The sequence below is a fragment of the Lampris incognitus genome, chromosome 1, assembly GCF_029633865.1.
Source record: "Lampris incognitus isolate fLamInc1 chromosome 1, fLamInc1.hap2, whole genome shotgun sequence".
Taxonomy (NCBI): Eukaryota; Metazoa; Chordata; class Actinopteri; order Lampriformes; family Lampridae; genus Lampris; species Lampris incognitus.
The window spans coordinates 26,297,742-26,317,734 of NC_079211.1; the positions used below are offsets into that span (position 1 = coordinate 26,297,742).

At 45.5% G+C, this 19,993-nt stretch overlaps 2 protein-coding genes across 5 annotated transcripts in view; both read right to left on the reverse strand.

Annotated features, from left to right (window-relative positions):
• The window catches only part of LOC130122884 (protocadherin gamma-A11-like), a 311,235-nt gene that overhangs the window by 48,929 nt on the left and 242,313 nt on the right, over positions 1-19,993 (reverse strand). The gene's annotated exons all lie outside the window — the stretch shown is intronic.
• On the reverse strand, positions 1,203-3,713 carry LOC130125988 (protocadherin gamma-C5-like). Its single transcript, XM_056295366.1, has one exon. The coding sequence runs from the start codon at positions 3,711-3,713 to the stop codon at positions 1,203-1,205; it is 2,511 nt and encodes an 836-aa protein (XP_056151341.1).

Genomic DNA, 19,993 nt, shown 5'->3' on the forward strand with positions numbered 1-19,993 from the left:
TCTCCGTGTGTTTGATAAGGGCATCCCTCTCTCTCCGTCTGTCAGCCCTGAACGTTACAAATGTGAGGATGGCGAGGCTGCGTGGGGGAGGGAGTAGATCTCTTTGTACAGTTCGTTATGCCATTGGTGCACAATTCCCCCCCTTACGTCCAATTGGAGGGGGACTTGGCATCGCTGTGTGCAGCAGCCTGGTAGAATTTGCATTGGGGAGACAGACGGTGACAGAGAATTCCTCTATGTCTACTTGCATGCTACCACTTAGGTAAAGTACACTGAACATCATCTGATTAATATGTATTCCTAAAATACACGTTTAAAACATCCCTTAGGTAACGCATGCCATTTTATGCTGTGATATAATTGCATACATTTTGGATACTATTTTTTTTAGTTAATTAGGTACTTATCATGTAATTAGAAACCAACCAGTACAGATTACACCGGATTATTTATAAACCCTTTTCTGCAGTACGACTGACTTGTCATTGCAGAGCTCAGTATTTTGCAGTATTACAATATACATCAAATGTCCGAAGACGTGCTTTCAAAGTTCAGAGATCAAATCAAAAGAAAACAACAAAAAAGCACCACAGGTATAATCAACCAATATTGGCTTCGAAGGTAAGCAGCATTATATTTAGGTTAACTTTGTCTGGGAAAAGGCAAGTTTGGAGACGTTCACATTCCTGTTCCTGTCTGCAAACAGCAGCGTGCAGCATCGACAATAGCACGCTGCAAGGAGGCAAAGCCCCGCCCAGGTCGTGTGACGCGTTGAGACGCAACGCGTGTCAGTCCTGACGTGAGGTCCACATTTGACACACGAACAGTCCAAAATGATACATTTTTTTTACAAGTCACTCTGTTTAAGAGCAGGCAGAAATATTGTCAGCTACTTTCTCTTTTTTTTTTTTATATAGCGTAACAAACACCCGGACAGCCATATGGACAGTGCTGCTAGTTCTAACTGTGGCAAGCATGACGTGTATCAGACTGATGACGTGTTTGATGGCTTGCTACATAAACATGAACGTGCGGTAGGGCCCCAGAGTGTCCCGGCTGTTTAGCACGAAAAAGGGAAAATATATTTACAAGAACATTTTTATACTTTGTTTTTTTTATGTTAACACAAAAGCATCACGCGTGATACAAAGTTTGATATGAATGCTGTGGCTATGGCAGCACTCATGACAAGTTTGGGAAATTCATGGAGACAATATGAAACAAAAGCCTTGTCTGCTCACCTGCTGGCTCTCAAAGGTCCAGGTGCTGTCTGGCAAAGACGCGTCTAAAACACTGATCATCTCCTTAAAGTCAGTGGTGCTGCTGGGCTTAACCAGGGTGAAATCGCTGTACTCTGACATGGGAGAGAGACAGGACCTGAAGGACTGACTCTGAGACATCATGTCCCCTCCCAGGACCTCCACATATTTTATAGGTCCGTCAGTGTTGAGCTGGATCTGCAGGTTTCTGTTGGGGTTCTTGTAGTCGTCACAGTCGCTCCGTCTCATGCAGCAGCTACCGCTGTCCCTGCTGTTCTTAATACACTTAACTGCTAAAATGAGAAAAGTCAGCACAGACAGTACGGACACCCCGGCCAGAGAGAGGATCAAGTACAGGGTGATCCTCCCACTTTTCTTTCTGGGCTCGTTGACTTTGTGTTTAAGATCCAGAATGGGCTCATGAAGTCCATCCTCAATGAGAACAGACACTGTGACCGTGGCGGACTGGACCGGTTCTCCGTCGTCCTTGATCTCTATGAGAAGCCTCTGAGAGGAGTCGTCCTGCTCGGACACAGCACGTTTAGTCCTCACCTCCCCTGTGTAAAGACTGACAGTGAACAGAGAGGCGTCTGTGGCCTCTGACAACTTATAGGAGATCCAGGCGTTATGGCCCGAGTCTGCATCCACGGCCGTTACCTTGGTAACCAGATGTCCAGCTTTAGCAGAACGGGGCATCCTCTGATGAGAGAGTGACCCCAGAATAGTGGGGGAGGGGTAAATAACAGAGGGGGCATTGTCGTTCTGGTCCAGGATAAAAACGTGGACAGTGGCGTTGCTGCTCAGAGACGGAGAGCCCTGGTCTTTAGCCTGCACCTGGATCTGAAACACCTTCAGTTTCTCATAATCAAACGAGTGCATGCTGTAGATGCTGCCATTGTCAGAGTTGATGTAAACATAGGACGACACAGACACGTCCTGTACTTTAGAGTCCAGGATGGAGTAGGAGATCTTGGCGTTGTCACTCTGGTCGAGATCAGTTGCGGACACTGTGCATAATATTTTACCAGCCGCGTAATTCTCTTTAACATAAATGATATACGAAGGCTGGGAGAATACTGGTGGGTTGTCATTAACATCTAACAAATCAACAGTGACTATTTTCTCACTGGACAGTGATGGTTTCCCCGCGTCAGTGGCGCTTATCTTTATGCTATGATGTGTCAATGTTTCACGGTCAAGTGGCCCATTCGTTACCAGCGTGTAATGGTTAGAAACGGATGGATTCAATTTGAATGGAGAATTTGAAGACACGATCAATTTCACCTTACCATTATCCCCCGAATCCGGGTCTTTGGCACTTATTAGTGCAATGACCGTGCCGATAGCAGAATCTTCTGGAACAGGTGTGGTTAAGGAGGTCACAATAATTTCAGGTGTGTTATCGTTAACATCGCCTACTTTGATTTCAATGCCGCAGTGACTCTCCAGCTCGGGATTTCCCTTGTCTTTAGCTATGACGTCAAATCTATGCAGCGGATTCTTTTCATAGTCTAACACCCCTGTCACAACTATCGCTCCGGTGGTTGGCTCAATATCAAACATTGACACGACCAAATCTGTCGATTGTTCTCCAAATAAGTATTCAATTTCTCCATTTACCCCCTCGTCCGTGTCCGTAGCTGTGACGCGCAAAATCTCCGTTCCAGCCGCCGCGTTTTCGCTTACGTTGACCTCATACACCTGTCTGTCAAACTGCGGCGCGTTGTCGTTGATATCCAGCACTGTAATTGTAATTTCAGACGTCCCTGAACGCGCAGGATCGCCGCCATCCACAGCGGTGAGGATAAGCCTGTGCACAGCTTGTTTCTCCCGATCGAGAGACTTCTCCAGCACCAGCTCGGGGAATTTCGTACCGTCCTTGTGATTTTTAATGTTTAATTTGAAATGGTCGTTCCGGCTGATGGCGTAGGTTCGCACCGTATTGGCCACGACGTCTGGATCCAGGGCACTCTCGAGCGGAAATCGCGCGCCCGGGTTAATCGACTCTGCTATCTTCAAAACCCTCTCTTTCGTAATAAAACTGGGGGAATTGTCATTAATATCCTGTATCTCGATCTCGATTCGATGCAGCTGCAGGGGGCTCTCTATAACCACCTCTAAAGGTAACAGACACGGCACTCTTTGTCCACACAGTTCCTCCCTGTCTATCCTCTCACTGACCACCAGTCCTCCTTTTCCCAAGTCCACGCTGAAATACTGCTTACCAGCCTCCGAGGTAATCCGCAGTTTGCGTCGGTGAAGCTCAGAGACGACTAAACCCAGATCTTTGGCCAGATTTCCTATCACGGAGCCCTGCGTTAGTTCCTCCGGGATGGTGTAGCGAGTCTGTCCGTCTGTTGTACTCCACAAGAGAAAGACATGATGCCACCACAAAAGCACCTGCCACACAGGCAGTCTTCTCTGCATTACTGCTCCTCGATCCACAAAAGCCATCGCTCTTCGCCCAAATCCCACTTTATCAATGGAAAGGTGGTATGATATGTGAAATCCAATGCTGTTGTCTCCTCATCTTTCACAGGACCGGACATGCTTTACGTCTGTAGTATAATGCATCCCTCTCTTCCTGCGCTGGATATGGTGAAGGCTGCTGAGGCTGTGCGGGGGCGGGCGGAGTAGATCTCTTTGTACAGTTCTGCCTGTTATTGGTGCACGCAGTCTCCCCTCGTTTCCACCAATCACAGCTTCGGAAGCGTTTAGAGAACAGTCAAGGGACCGCGGAGAAAACAACGGGCATCAAAATGCATTCATATTTCCGCGGCAAATTTGTTCTTGTCATATTTTTTTTTATAGCTCATATGCATTAGATATCTGATTATGGTCTTGCTCATCTTCTCAACCAGTCTCAACAACATCTTTAGTACTATGTCAAACGTGTATCGGCTTTAAATAAGAATCATGAACGTGTTTTCATCATGGAAAATTACAGGCTCATACGGGGGTCAAAGTATCCCATTCATGTATACTGAAGAATCGGCCCAACAATATAATATGGAGGGATGCATACACTCTCATCCACATCATCTGCCTGCCTGCCTGCCTGCCTGCAGCCTCTGTGGCAGACAAGGCTCTTCGCTGCCTTCCTGTGGCCAAAAAAAGCTAGTGCAACCTACATATTGCACCAGAGGACTCCAGAGATGCCCAGAGACCTAACTGTGTCAGCAGCCAACGTGAAATACCCGTATGGAGGTCTGTGGAGCAATTGCAAAGGGAGGGGGAGAGCAGATAGGGCAGTCAGTGGGGTGTTTTTCTCTGCTGCGTTGCCCTCTTTCCTCTGGCCTTTTTCCTCATCTGTCACACATGCTCACACTAAAGTGCGTGCATGCGTGCGTGCGTGCGTACACACACACACACACACACACACACACACACACACACACACACACACACACACACAAACGTATCATGGATTATGTATGACAGACGTTGGCCCCTCGTCCACCAATCAAATCAGTGTACAACGTGTTCAACAGAAAGTAGGGTTCTTCCTGGCAACAGCCAGAAACCTGAATGCATTTTTTTCCGACCGAAAAAAAAAAATTCTAGCACACAGTTTCATCAACCCAAAATTCAAATAACCCACATACATCGTGATAAAAACAGTACACACACACACACACACACACACACACACACACACACACACACACACACACACACACACACACACACACAAACGTATCATGGATTATGTATGACAGACGTTGGCCCCTCGTCCACCAATCAAATCAGTGTACAACGTGTTCAACAGAAAGTAGGGTTCTTCCTGGCAACAGCCAGAAACCTGAATGCATTTTTTTCCGACCGAAAAAAAAAAATTCTAGCACACAGTTTCATCAACCCAAAATTCAAATAACCCACATACATCGTGATAAAAACAGTATACACACACACACACACACACACACACACACACACACACACACACACACACACACACACACACACACACACACACATCTACAAACCAGTCATTAAATATGAAGCAAAATGTGTTGTGCATGATTTATGAGACATTGGCCCCTCATCCACCAATCAAATCAGTGTACAACGCATTCAGCAGAAAGTATAGGTCTTCCTGGCAACAGCCAGAAACTTGAATGTATTTTTTTTCCCATCGAAAAACAAAATGTCTAGTACACAGATTAATCAACCTAAAATTCAAACAGCCCAATCAAGCACACGCAACATGATGAAAGCAGTATACTGGTTTTATCATGTATTTTATCTATCCATCTAGGTTGCTCTGAGCAGATATGACCGACAGAGGGAGACGTAGAGGGCCCCAGTGAGAGAGGGGACAGGAGGCGGGAGACGGAGCTGGTTTCAGCACCACGTATGTGGACAGCGCCACACAGGCGGTCAGCCCACGCTGCTGCATGCTGCCGTGGTTCTCTCTCAGAGAGCAGACAAGCCCTCCAGCCCCTCTCCCATCCCCTTACCTACCGCAGTAGTAGATATACTGTTGAAAAATAAGCTAAACAAATGGTCCACCTGGTCGTTAGTACGTGATCAAGTTGCACCATCCATAGCTTTTACAACACCATCTAATTGGGCGAAACTAACAGAAAGTAATACCGCTGTAACATAAGAACAAGAATCAAAGTGGCTGTTCCACTATTTCATGAGAAGAAAACTGAGCAAATTCCAGAGAAGTCTGACACTGTAAATCATTTTAAATTATTATCTAATATGGATAATATTGGATATGGATTTAATATGGAAAATGGTATATCATATTTTGTACACACCAACCAGCACATGCAGAGAGAGGGAGAGAGAGAGAGAGAGAGAGAGAGAGAGAGAGAGAGAGAGAGAGAGAGAGAGAGAGAGAGAGAGAGAGAGAGAGAGAGAGAGAGAGAGAGAGAGAGAGAGAGGAACTTTCTTTGTGGGCAGCCCTGATTCACATTCAGCATGTCTTTTTTATTCAGGATCATAATTTCTGGTGCATATAAGCCAGAATCACGTTGCTGAGACTGTGCCGGTAAAGAGAGCCAGCTCCGTAATAGTGCACAATTTAAATCAAGATTTGCCTCCACATTGTTATTTTGAGGTGTTACAATGACTCCAGATTGCTGTAATATTCATACCCACTTCAGATGACACGTGATAGAAAAACAGAGCCTATTTCTTTTGTTTAAATTGTCACACGTTTCTCATCTAATAATCATGAATGTATTTAGAAAAAAAAGATTATATTCACTAGAATTTCTCCTTAAAGGATATGCATAAATAAGCAATGACTTCTAAAACTGCTCAGCATGTATTAATTAACATAAAATATTACCTCGAGGCTTCAGTTGTTGCAGTAGTAGTAGTATATTATGAATATATTATTTGGAGACTTCAGCCCTGAATAATGGTGCCCTCTACAGTGTTGGGTATGGATGAAAGGTTGCCTACATGTTACCCTCTTAAATCTATGTACCATACATTTAAGCGGGTACCATAGCCACGTGTGTCTGTTCAGGTACTCTTGGCACCTCATAATGATGAAATCATATACAAAGAGGCCTGGAGTACTGACCCAGTACAAGAGCAAACCCCTCAAACTAAAGCTGGCAGTCTGCATTTAAACTTACTAGTTATTGTGTTATTTCACATCCAACATTTTAAAACACGGAGCCAGAACATTAAATGGCTCAACATTTTGCTATCCAAATATTTATGGAGCTCAGTGTATGTCCTTGTGATGTAAAACGGAGAACACACTGGAGTAATTTTTTTGCAGGGACATGATGTGTGCTGTGTATGTCAATCGCATCAGCGTGTCAGTAGTCTGTGTTATGTGCCGGTGGAGTTGGGGATGTTTATGGCATTGCTGAAAACATTGACAATATAGAGCTTTTTTTCTTACCTTATTTGGAGAAACAGGGATGCACAGGAGTCAGAGAGGAGGAGGCCAGAGCAGCAAAAGCAGATTAGGAGCAACATGGAAGAGACAGAAAAACAAGAGGGAAGACCTCAGTTAGACTAAAGGGCAGCACACAGAGTCTGGATCAGGGACGTACTCACCATCTCCCTTTCAGGGCTGCAGCTTTAGTTTGGTGATAGTGTGTAAATGCTTGTTAGGTATCTTCTTACTGACATGTCAACAACATGCTATGGCACAAAAGACATACACACAACGTGCATATTGAAATGGAATGGCAGTAAATTAAGAATTTAGTTGTCATAAAGGGGAAAAAACACTGAGTATTATGTTTGTGAAAGAAATCAAGGGATGTGGTTATGAGAGGAAAAGAATAAATCCAGCCTTTCCCCTATGCTTTCAGCATTAGGTGACCCACTGCTGCGAATTCACGCTCAATCATGTGCTCAAAGGAAAACTTATGCAGCCTTAATGTTTAGCAAAACGCAAACAAATATCACATCCAAAGGAATTGAATCGAGTGCAACTGGACTTGGTATATACAAGTATATATACCAAGTCCAGTTGCACTTGATTCAGTTCCTTTGGATAACCATGACCTGGATGAATGAGAACATTCACAGACAACAAATATCACAGATATGGTAAAACAAAACAAAACAAAAACAGGATTAAGAAACAAGCATTTGAATGAAATCCATCGACCAACAATTAACAGCACAGGAACTGATGATGGCAATTAGGCTGGGTCATAAATAAACCAGATCACGGAACTAAATTTACCCTCGGTGCTATCAAAATAATCCTCCGGGGACAGGAGAGAGAGAGAGAGAGAGAGGGAGAGAGAGAGAGAGAGAGAGAGAGAGAAGAAGAAGAAGAAGAATACATCTTATACTCGTGAATTGTTCATAACAGAGTATCAGAGTATAAAGGAGAGATGACGATGACAGTGATGACGATGATGAAAATGATGATTCAAAGAAAGAGTAAAAGTACCTCTCAGATAAAGTAAAAAAAAAAACAAACAAGCAAACAAACAAGTAAGCAGGATGCAAAATGGCAGAGGAAGAAAGAAAACGATGAAGAAGGAAGGGGAAATACACGAGGTCTGCAGCTTGATGGCCACAGCATAGTGTTTCTCCAGCCAGACTCGGGGTTTCACTTTCTACCGGTGCTAAATATGTTAAATAACATTCTCAGGATAGTGTATGAAATGTTGGGATAATGTTAATCAAATGAGCTCGCTGCTACGTCGGCGAATGCAGAAAAGAACCTAGATAAACTATCAAACTTGCCCATACAGTATCAACCGTATGACCACTTCCACCCTAACCCGGATGCTGGCGTGTTAACTTAAAAGGGAATGAACCCCATGTGAATCTGAGAATCCCCATATGCATAGTGGGGAGGAAAAAGGTGGAACAGGACCATAGTACGTCACTGCCATGCAGGCATTACCCTTACAGCGACAGCAGGGGGCCTCAAGGCGATGCCCCGTGATGGACTCATGCCTTGTTAATGAGCTTTGTGCACCCTGGTGTCTTATGTATGTCAGGGTGTGCGTGTGTGTTTGTGTGTGTGCTTGTGTTTTGTCTGTCATGCTCAGCTTCACATACACAGCTGAGGAAAGCAGCATCCCCTGTGTGTATCCCTAGTATGACTGTGACAGGTCAAATTGGTACAGCCCGTGTAATGATCCCCTATCTTCCTTGTGTTTATGACTAAACCGAAATTAATAATTTAGACAAATTGAAGAGATTATGGACAATCAAAAAACGTACATTACCCCTGATGCATCTAGCGTAACAATTTGATCTACAACACACATATAAAAACACAAACTACGTGTCAGGAAGGGCAAAACAATAAGTGATAAAAGAGTTTCTTTCCAATAAAATAGATATGAAGATAGAAGTAACTGAAAACAGTATCTTTATATACGACAACACGCATTGCAAAAACGGTGCAAGAAAAGAGCACAAGCCACTCTTTTCTGCCCATCAGAAAACAAATCTGTAGAGTTCCCCCTCCAACCCCCAACCCCAAAGCAGCCTTGTTCCCCAACTCTGCCTCCACGTCCCCCACCAATCCAGCCTCGAGCCCAGGGATGTTGCACTGCTTTCCCAAAATCAGGGGTGCCTTTTACTCTCTCTGCAGCCACACATGCACGGATCTGCCACACAACAGAGGCTGCATCTGCTGCCGCCCCCCTGTGGCTCCAACATAAATGGTACAATCCTGCCAATGAGTCAGCTTGTTGCTGTGGCAACACATCCCACCTCGCTTCCTGGGAGCTGGTGAGGATAAAAAAAAAGGAGGTACAAAAGACAGCATGGATGGTGATGAGAGAGAGAGGAAAGGAAGGTAAATGGTGACAAGCTGGGAGCTTGGAACTGAGATTTGGCTCACACATTATGGACCTCCTTCATGATATACTCTCTCTTTTACAATACCAGAGCCTTGTAAAGACGAGTATATGCTTTGCCACCTCCTATGTATAATCTCATGACAACAGACTGAAAACTGACATAGGAAAGAGCTTTACTCCTCTGATTAACATGGTGAGCTACATGCCAACCACTGCAAAAACTAGCACACGGAAATGCATGATGACTTAACAGGACAAAACGTCCTTCACTGTGCAGTGTCTCTCATTCTCTCCCTCTCGCTTTCTCTCTCTGCAGCAAAATGGTGCAGCTGGAGAGGGGGAGGGGATAGATGCAGAGAAAGAATAAGATCAGGAGGGAAAGGGAGGAGAACTGTCTGATTTTGGGTGTCGGTTGCAAAGTGACCAAACCAACCAACCCACCTTGGCAGCTGCATTAAACTTTCCACTGACCTAATGGAAGTCATTTGTCAAATAACACTTCATAATGAACATTGAACATTAAAGATACTTTTGCATATTATGATGCAATATAATTATGAAATGATTATAACCCTAAAAATCCTAAAAACTGTAAAAATGCATTGTACAGGATACATATAGTCCTCTCATAAACAGTGCTGAGTCCCAGTCAGTGGCTGTGTGAATCACTTGACCTGTTTTTTTTTTTTTTTAATCACAGCAAAACGAGTAGGTTGTGGAGTCTACATGGTTAGACAGCTTAGGAGACAGAGAAACAGATGCAGACAGATGCCCCCCCCCACACACACACACATACACACACACACACAACACACACACACACTGCATGGACGAATGAATTAAACAATTTGACGTTTGAAAATGTGTTTAAACAGACAGTTGTGGATGGATCTGAATTTGGAAAATATTCTCCTGTGTGCCTGCTGTAATCTAATTTAAAGTGTGATGAATTGGGCAAAAGTTTGTTGTCATACAAGTGGGCGCAAGTGTTTGCAACCGGTCTGCCATTGCCCCACTATCACACTGCTCTCAATCCCCCGGGCTAATCCTTTTCAAGAGATCATCGTGTGTACACTTACACAGGCCCCACAACCAGAACGGCCAACATGCATACACACACAAAGCCTGTATGTTGTCCATCTGCAAACACACCATTTAGGACACATTACTATATGTGTACACATCCATGCAGGGGCAGGTGGACATGTAATATACAGTATATGATTGTGCCTGTATGCAGCGTTTACAGTCGACATCCCCGCTGATACAATATGGTGCCCATCTCCATCACCTAGATGCAAGGTACTTGAGGCGCAAGGATCTGCACCAGAACAAGCAGCAAAACCATCATCCTTGCACACGCACTTCAGTCAAGCATCGCGTTAATTAGTGACAAGCAGCCACCGTGTTTCAGTGACGAAACCTAAAACGGTTCTAATCCTTTTCACTTAACCCCATCCAGGGAGGCCAGCGTGCAGGGCAGCTGGAGAGATAAAGTAGCTCCCATGGAGCTGACTGGGTTTCAATGTTTTGCCCAGAGACACCTAGGCAGAAAAGATACCTGCCAACATGGGGGTTGAACTTGAGTCGTAACGCTGAGGGAAAGTATCTCTGAGTAGGTCACATCATTGCCGAAGATCGGAGTCACACACACAGAGGAAATGTTATACTACCTCCAAGAACAGCTGAAAGTTCACGAAGAGCAACACTTTAAAAACCATATAACCAACATCTGTAAGACGTTAGTCTCTCTGCCAAATCGCTTGGCATGGCCTTACTATGGCAGTGTGGATAGAGAGACAGAAAGCACAAAAGGAAAGCTGGACAACAGGGCCACCTGCCAACTTATATTATTTCCATATATCCATACAGAGATGCTGAATGTCGGTTGTCTGTGCTGTGTGTTAAGGAATGACACACAGCACAGATGTCCTCTATATCAAGGGACACTTGACAAGACAGACAGACAGACAGACAGACAGACACAGACACAGACACAGACACAGACAGACATTAGACATCATGCCGTTCACCATAAACGCTGCACATAAGGCAAGCTGACATGCCAGTGAGGATCACAGGCCTGGCTAACACATGCAACCAACCAGCTGCTCACCAGACAGCCGGGCTAAGAAAGGAGTTAGTGTAAACGACAGCCTAAGCTTGTGGGAACCCGGCAGCTTCACCGATCACCCTGCCTGTCACCAAGTCAGGATATCTGGTGATCTATACTTATCGGGTTGAAAATGACAGCCGACTTAAGGCTTGGAGTGGTAATGCCGCCTGCTGGCAGAAGATTCCTCATATAATGGCGGGAGTTGGATCCTACACCAAAATGCTTTGGAAGTTTGACATTCTAACCCTCTGTTGCATTGTTGAGAGGAGTTTTTGGGGGAGGGGTGCAATCTTTGTAAAATGTACAGGGAGAGCAGAACATATATGTTTAGGATGCTGCCTCAGTGTTTCCTGACTAAGCACACCTGGCCACTCGACAAAACGCTGACTGAATACAGCAAAGACAGATGGCTCCACACCTGGACTCCAAGACATATATGAAAACCAGGTTGAACAATTTAGTAGCCAGCAAAAGGGGGTACTCGTGAACTCTGACCCCTCGGAGACAGTGTGGCAACCAGGATATATGGCACTCGGTAAAATTCCTCCTTTGCTAATGAGCCTGAGAACGGAAACCCGGTGGTTCAAGCACTGTTGGAGAAAATAAAGCAGACACAGATGTCTTCTGACACTAATGATGACAGACTGTTTCCAGGGCAGATGAAAGTTTACACTATAAAAAGTAGGTTTCCGCCATGTGTATGTGCTTCATAAACAGTTTGTCAGCCACTATTGTTGCGCGTAAAAAGATGCTTGAACATCACAAAAAAATAAAATCACACTGCTAAAATTCATGCATCATCTGACATACTGAGGCTACTTAGACAGCCAGATGCTCCCTAGTGAAGAGAAGGACCCCCCAGAAATGATAAAAAATTCAGACAAACCATTCTCACCTGCGCTGCACAGGCATTGCAAATCAACACCATTTTATGGAGTTATATTTAATGATCCCGCCGTATACAAACTTCCAACATCTGAAGGCTGATGGCGATTCTCGGTAGGTTTACAAGGGTACTAAACAGACCGGCTTTGCTACTTCCTGTAATTCTGCCTCTGAGGCTTCACACCGTGGAGCACATCTGCGTGCCATGTGGAAGGTGTAATTCATTCCTTATGTCGAATGGGAAGTATAGGAACCAAGGGAGCATTTGTAAAGGCATGACCCTATTTATATGCTACCTGCGGTGAGAAGAAAGGAAGAGTGGATAGAAGTGAAAACATACAGATCTTTTTTGAGGTATTAAATCCAGCATCAAAGACAGCTCAGCTTTCCCTCCATCTTTGTCCTTTCTCACACTTGTTCAGCCCCTACCACTCGTCCTGATCCCCTCTGTCCTCTTTGTGTTTCGTTTTATAAGATATACAGGACTGCCCCTTTAAGTTTCCCCTCACCTTTCCCCTCTTTCACTTATGCCGTAAATGTATCTTACAGCGTCTCTGCCCTTTACAGTGCAGCTAATCAAATTAACGTCATATTTTGCCCTTGTTTTAAGAAGCCACACTCAAACACCCCCCACCTTTCTAAGCAGACAAAGAGGGCTGCAGATCAAAATGGCTGCTCTGCATCATCAACACAGATGCTGCACAGGGATGGTGGAGACTGGGCCAGATACCGTGTGCCTCCTCCCCTCCCCCGCTGCTTTTCTCTCCTCTCCCTCTCTCTTTTGCGGTCTGAATCCCTCGCTCTTTCTCAACCTCCGCACCACTGCTGCCTTGTCCTTTCTCCAGTATCAACTCCACCTTCTGTCACACTTAACATCTGCCAGTTATATTCAGCAACCCATTCTCTAAAATATGATATTCACTTCTTTTTAATTTTGTTTCTTCATCCTTTCTCTCCCTCCATCTCTCCCCTTTTTTTTTCTAAGGATGCCTGTCCTAATAGTGGGAATATATTGGTGAGAATGTGAGGGAGGGAACTAGGTCACGGAAAAATAATGCACTGCATGGGAAGGATGTAGGGTAGTGTGTGTGTGTGTGTGTGTGTGTGTGTGTGTGTGTGTGTGTGTGTGTGTGTGTGTGTGTGTGTGTGTGTGTGTGTGTGTGTGTGTGTGTGTGTGTGTGTGTGTGTGCATGAAAAATCCCCCTGCAGCAGTGCTTCAGTACAGCAGTGGTCCAGTGCTTTTTCTTGCATGATAGCTATTCCCTTTTCCTGTTTTCATTTTTCAGCTCCGCCAGTCATTACAAGACATCCCATTGAGAATACACGATGTTCTATGTATTCATATGGAAAATGCACTGTTTCAAATGGAACCAAATGTGTAGATGTTCATTAAATTTGAGGCATGGACAAACATGGGATGATATGTAAAACACAGCAATGCTGAACATTTCAGCTGTGTATATTTCCATATTAAAGACAGGAACTTATCTGAGGGAAAAATTATGATTATTTCCACCTATATGAAAACACTACATGGTGTATTACATGGATGATATGGAAAGAAAATGGAGAAAGTCTTGGTCTTGGTGCTTAATAAACTCAGTTTGTTTACAAAGACAAAATGGTGTAGGTACAACAGGTTCACTGTCTGTGAACGACCTTCTGCAGAAAACGCCATTGTCAAAATAAACGTATGGGGTATGCAAAGGGTAAGAAACACAAGAAAATATTGAAGGCATTTTGGCATCAGAGGGGGGAAAAAACAACGTTATCTGAGCCTATGACCTTCTAGTGATGTACCCTATTTTAGCTTATATAGCTGAAAACAAACAAGGTCACATTAATATGATGAAACATTTTAAACCATTCCACAAATATCTTGACCTGGTCTGACGAACACACCATCAAAATCAAAACAGATGTGTGCATTCAAACATGTTTCTCATGCAGGGCCTCAGAATGCCCTTCTTAAAGTGCAAGTGGAAACCGTAAGGTCTCACCTCGGTTATTAAGTCATCTGACCCTGTGTTCTGCACTGAGATTGGCCTGGAGCCACAATGGTCCACACTCAAAGTACTCTGACTGAAGGAGTGGGCGTACTTTACGTCACTCTTCCTGGAGTCGGTTGTACCGCACACCTCGTAATTGAACACGTGCTTCAAAGTACCGGTCCCTCCTACGTCCGCGTAAAGGGGCGGGTAGTAAGGAATGACTGGAAGATTCCCGCCAGATTTGCAAAACAGGCGCTCACGTCTCCATCTGTATATCTTCACTGATATGATGACCACTAAACAGGTGACGAAGAGAAAGGACACTACAGCCAAAGCCAAGACTAAGTAAAATGTCAGGTTGTCATTGTACTCCTTGTCGTGCGTAAAGTCAGTGAACTCCGAGAGCACTTCAGGGAAGCTGTCCGCCACCGCCACGTTAACATTGACTGTAGCTGAACGAGAGGGCTGCCCGTTGTCCTCCACTACAACAGTCAGCCTTTGTTTCACAGCATCTTTATCAGTGACTTGGCGGATAGTCCTTATTTCCCCATTCTGTAAGCCCACTTCAAACAGCGCCCTGTCTGTGGCTTTCTGCAGCTTATAGGAGAGCCAGGCATTCTGTCCAGAGTCCACATCAACAGCCACCACTTTAGTCACCAGATAGCCCACATCTGCTGAACGAGGCACCATTTCAGCCACCAGAGAGCTGCTGGTCTGGACTGGGTACAGAACCTGAGGGGCGTTATCATTCTGGTCCTGGATCATTATGTTCACAGTCACGTTACTACTGAGTGGAGGAGATCCTCCATCCTGCGCTTTAACACAGATTTTGAACTCCCTCCTCTGTTCATAGTCGAAGGAGCGCACAGCAACGATCTCGCCACTCTCTGCATTCACCGAAAAATAAGACGAGGCTGACACCCCGTTTATCTGATCATCTTCGAGGAAATAGGAAACGCGCGCATTATTCCCAAAGTCTTGGTCGCTCGCTTTGACAGTGAGGACCGACATCCCACGTGGGTTGTTCTCCGTGATATGAGCAGTGTACGACTGTTTCGGGAATAATGGGGCATTATCGTTCACATCTGATATCTTCAAAGTAACGGTTTTCGTCGTAGAATAAGGGGGGGCGCCCTCGTCCGTGGCAGTTATTGTTACATTGTATTCCGGGGCCGCCTCGCGATCCAGAAACTCGTCAGACACCAAACTATAGAAATTAACGGAGGTTGGCTTGATTTTAAAAGGTAAATCGGGACCGATATGACATATAACTTGGCCATGTTTGCCGGAGTCTAAATCTTTGATATTAAGCATCGCTATGACAGTCCCCGGAGCCGAGTCTTCGGGCATAGGATTGGAGAAGGAAATTATACTGATCGAAGGGGCGTTGTCATTTACGTCAGTGACGTCAATTAGCACTTTGCTCGTGTCTGTCAGCCCTCCTCTGTCTGCAGCCTCAACATCAAGTTCATAATGCTTCGCTTTTTCGTAATCCAACAAGCCATTCACGGTCATTTCCCCTGTATGGGGATCTATATTGAAAAGAGATGATGCACTATCACTATTTTGCGAAAACGAATAGACTATCTCTCCATTTGTTCCCTGATCTGCATCAGTGGCGCTTACTGTTAAGACATTACGACCCCTTGACTCATTTTCTGGGACTGTTATCCTATACACCGACTGACTGAACACCGGGGCATTATCATTTGCGTCTACGACAATCACGTTTATTTTGACAGAGCCCGATTTCTGGGGATTGCCACCGTCACACGCTGTCAACGTTAGCTTATGTTCTTCTCGCGTTTCCCTGTCTAACGAAGTCTGCAGCACCATTTCCGCATATCTCGTGCCATCCGGCCGAGATAGCATATTCAAATTAAAATGATCTGTCGGGTTAAGTTTGTATGTCTGCAGCGTATTTAACCCCACGTCGGGATCTTTTGCGCTGTCAAGGGAAAACCGAGCCCCTTGAACAGCCAACTCGCTAATGTGGAAGTTCATTTCCTTTTTATTAAAAACCGGGGCGTTATCATTAATGTCGAGGATCTCCACGTCGATTCTATGGAGCTCCATGGGGTTTTCCAGTATGACCTGGAAATGCAGAGAGCAGGGAGATACTTGCCCGCAAAGCTCTTCTCTGTCTATCCTTTGTGCCACTACCAAGGTCCCTTTATCCGCATTCAGACCGATGTACTCACTCCCATCCTCGGTAAATATCCGAGCCCGTCCGGATTTCACCCGCTTAACATCCAAACCCAGATCCTGCACGATGTTTCCAACGACGGAGCCCGTCGCCATCTCCTCCGCGATAGAATAACGGACCTGGCCGCGCGACAGTGCCACGAAACAGACGCAGAGAGAAAGCAGCCGCCATGCGCTTTCTCCTCCACCGCCACAACGACTAGCCATCCTGAAAAGAACCACGCCAAAAAAAACAAAAAAGACTTAAAACGACAGGAACAACGAGCCTGTCACACCACGGACAAATAATGGGTCATAAGCACATTTACGAGTCCTGTGTGAACGATCTTTGTCAGGCAGCGTCTTACAAATACCAAGCTCCGATGAACGCGGCGAAGAAAGAGACGGAGGCTTCACGTCAGGGATCGGATTTTCCTCACGCTAACCAACAGCGGCACTTAGAGACAAAACACCACATTGCAGCGCTACCTGATTTTGGGACAAGGGTGTTATGGCTGTCATGTCGATTGTAAATATGTAAGAAACACACACACACACACACACACACACACACACACACACACACACACACACACACACACACACACAAACAAATGTTTGGGGAGCACTTCTGATTCAAATTTAACGCAAGTGGCCCTGTCCTTGGTGCTGGAGATTATAAAACGTTTTTTGAAATTAAGAATTGATCAACTGAAAAAAAGTATCTAACCTCTACAGGAGAGTCTGGCTCATCCAGGATGTTCTTTTCATTCTGGATCCGCTGCATCGTCCCTGTACAACTGGGGTCCATTGTCAGCACGTTCTGACTACCGGCTCTGCCGAACTTACAGTCACTCTTTCTGGAGTCAGTCGTCCTGCACACCTCGTAATTGTACACATGTTGGAGAGTCCCTGTCCCCAAAGTGTCTGAGTAACGTGGTGGATAATAGGGAATCACCGGCAGACTGGAATGATAGAGGACGCGAGACTGTCTCCATCTGTATATTTTCACTGATATGATGACCACTAAGCAGGTGATGAAGAGAAAGGACACTACAGCCAAAGCCAAGACTAAGTAAAAAGTCAGGTTGTCATTGTACTCCTTGTCGTGTGTAAAGTCAGTGAACTCCGAGAGCACTTCAGGGAAGCTGTCCGCCACCGCCACGTTAACACTGACTGTAGCTGAACGAGAGGGCTGCCCGTTGTCCTCCACTACAACAGTCAGCCTTTGTTTCACAGCATCTTTATCAGTGACTTGGCGGATAGTCCTTATTTCCCCATTCTGTAAGCCCACTTCAAACAGCGCCCTGTCTGTGGCTTTCTGCAGCTTATAGGAGAGCCAGGCATTCTGTCCAGAGTCCACATCAACAGCCACCACTTTAGTCACCAGATAGCCCACATCTGCTGAACGAGGCACCATTTCAGCCACCAGAGAGCTGCTGGTCTGGACTGGGTACAGCACCTGAGGGGCGTTGTCGTTCTGGTCCTGGATGATTATTTTCACAGTCACGTTACTACTGAGTGGAGGAGAGCCTCCATCCTGCGCTTTAACACAGAAGTGGAAATCCTTGATGTGCTCGTAGTCAAAAGAGCGAACTGCATGGATGACTCCACTATCAGCACTGACGGACACATAGGAGGAGACGGGCACTCCGTTAACCGAGGAGTCCTCCAGTATATAAGAGACACGGGCATTCTGGTTCCAGTCAGCGTCTGTGGCTTTCACTGTGAATATGGAGAGACCCGGTGTGTTGTTTTCTACAATGTAGGCCTCATATGAGCTCCTCTCAAAGACAGGCGCGTTGTCATTCACATCTGAGATGTGTAAGGTGAGAGTGACGCTGCTGGAGAGAGAGGGCACTCCCTCATCACAACACGTGATACTGATATTATACTCGGAGGCTCTCTCTCGGTCCAGATCACTGTCTGTCACTAGAGTGAAGAAATTATTTGATGTCGACTTCATTACAAAAGGAATGTTATCACTAATAGAGCAGTGCACTTTTCCATTTTCATCCGAGTCTGCGTCCTCGATATTTATCATCGTCACGACAGTGTCGGGTTTTGCATCTTCTGATATTACATTCGATTTAGACATAATATGAATGTCAGGTTTGTTGTCATTGACATCTAAGATATCGACAATCACTTTGCAAAAGCCGACAAGTTCTCCATCATCACTTGCTCTTATGTTAATTTGATAATTTCTCGCCTTTTCGTAGTCAACATTTCCTATTAATCTAACCTCACCGCTTTGCGCATTCACGTCAAACAGTCCACGGACCGATTCTAACGTATTGGAAAGTGAATAAGATATCCTACCATTAGGACCTTCATCTGCGTCTGTGGCAGTAACTGCCGTTATAACCGTTCCTACCGGGGAATTTTCATGCAAGGACGCTTTATAAACAGGCTGCGTAAATACAGGCGCATTGTCATTCACGTCTAACACCGTGATGAGGATCTGCATTGTCCCGGACATCTGCGGCTCACCTCCATCCAACGCGGTCAGGAGTAAAGACAAACGCCCATTTTCCTCCCGATCAAGAGCGGTGTGCAGCACCAACTCAGCGTTCATGCTTCCGTCAGCCTGACTATTCATTTTAAGGGAAAAATGATCCGTCGGTTTCAGCGTGTACGTTTGCAAGCCGTTCTCGCCCACGTCATGATCGACCGCCTTGTCCAAAACGAAGGTTGCGCCGTTTCCGGCAGACTCGCTGATTTTAAGGTGAACCTCGCTTCTTTCGAAACACGGGGGGTTATCGTTGATGTCCGTAACCTCGACGGCGACGCTGTAAAACTCCATGGGATTCTCCAGTATGATCTGGAAGTGCAAAGCGCACGGCGTCGTGTGTCCGCAGAGCGCCTCCCTGTCTATCCGGTCCCTGACGAGAAGCGCCCCCCTCTCTCTGCTCAGCTCGACGGGCTCCGCACTGTCGCGCGTAAAAATTCGCGCCTTACCCCATTTCAGTCTTTTCGCGCTCAAACCCAAATCCTCTTCAATGTTGCCGACCAAAGAGCCTACCGCCATTTCCTCGGAAACCGAGTAGCTGACCTGCCCGAGGACGGAGCCGAGGCAGAGGAGGAAGATAATCCGCGATACCTGCCCTCCCATTATTCTCTCCGGCATGGCCATTGCAATGAATTATAATCCTTTTAGATGATCATGTTTCACGGCGTTTCCCGGTCAAAAAGGTCTTTAAACATTTTCCCCCAGCACGTCTGGTAAAGAATGAACCGTAACGTGTGACTGTGCGTATAGCGGTCTTTGTGTCGACGTCTTTCTTAACCTAATGGGAG

What these genes read in the sequence shown, in the direction of transcription:
- LOC130125988 (XM_056295366.1), bottom strand. Translation starts at nt 3,713, where the DNA reads ATGGCTTTTGTGGATCGAGGAGCAGTAATGCAGAGAAGACTGCCTGTG.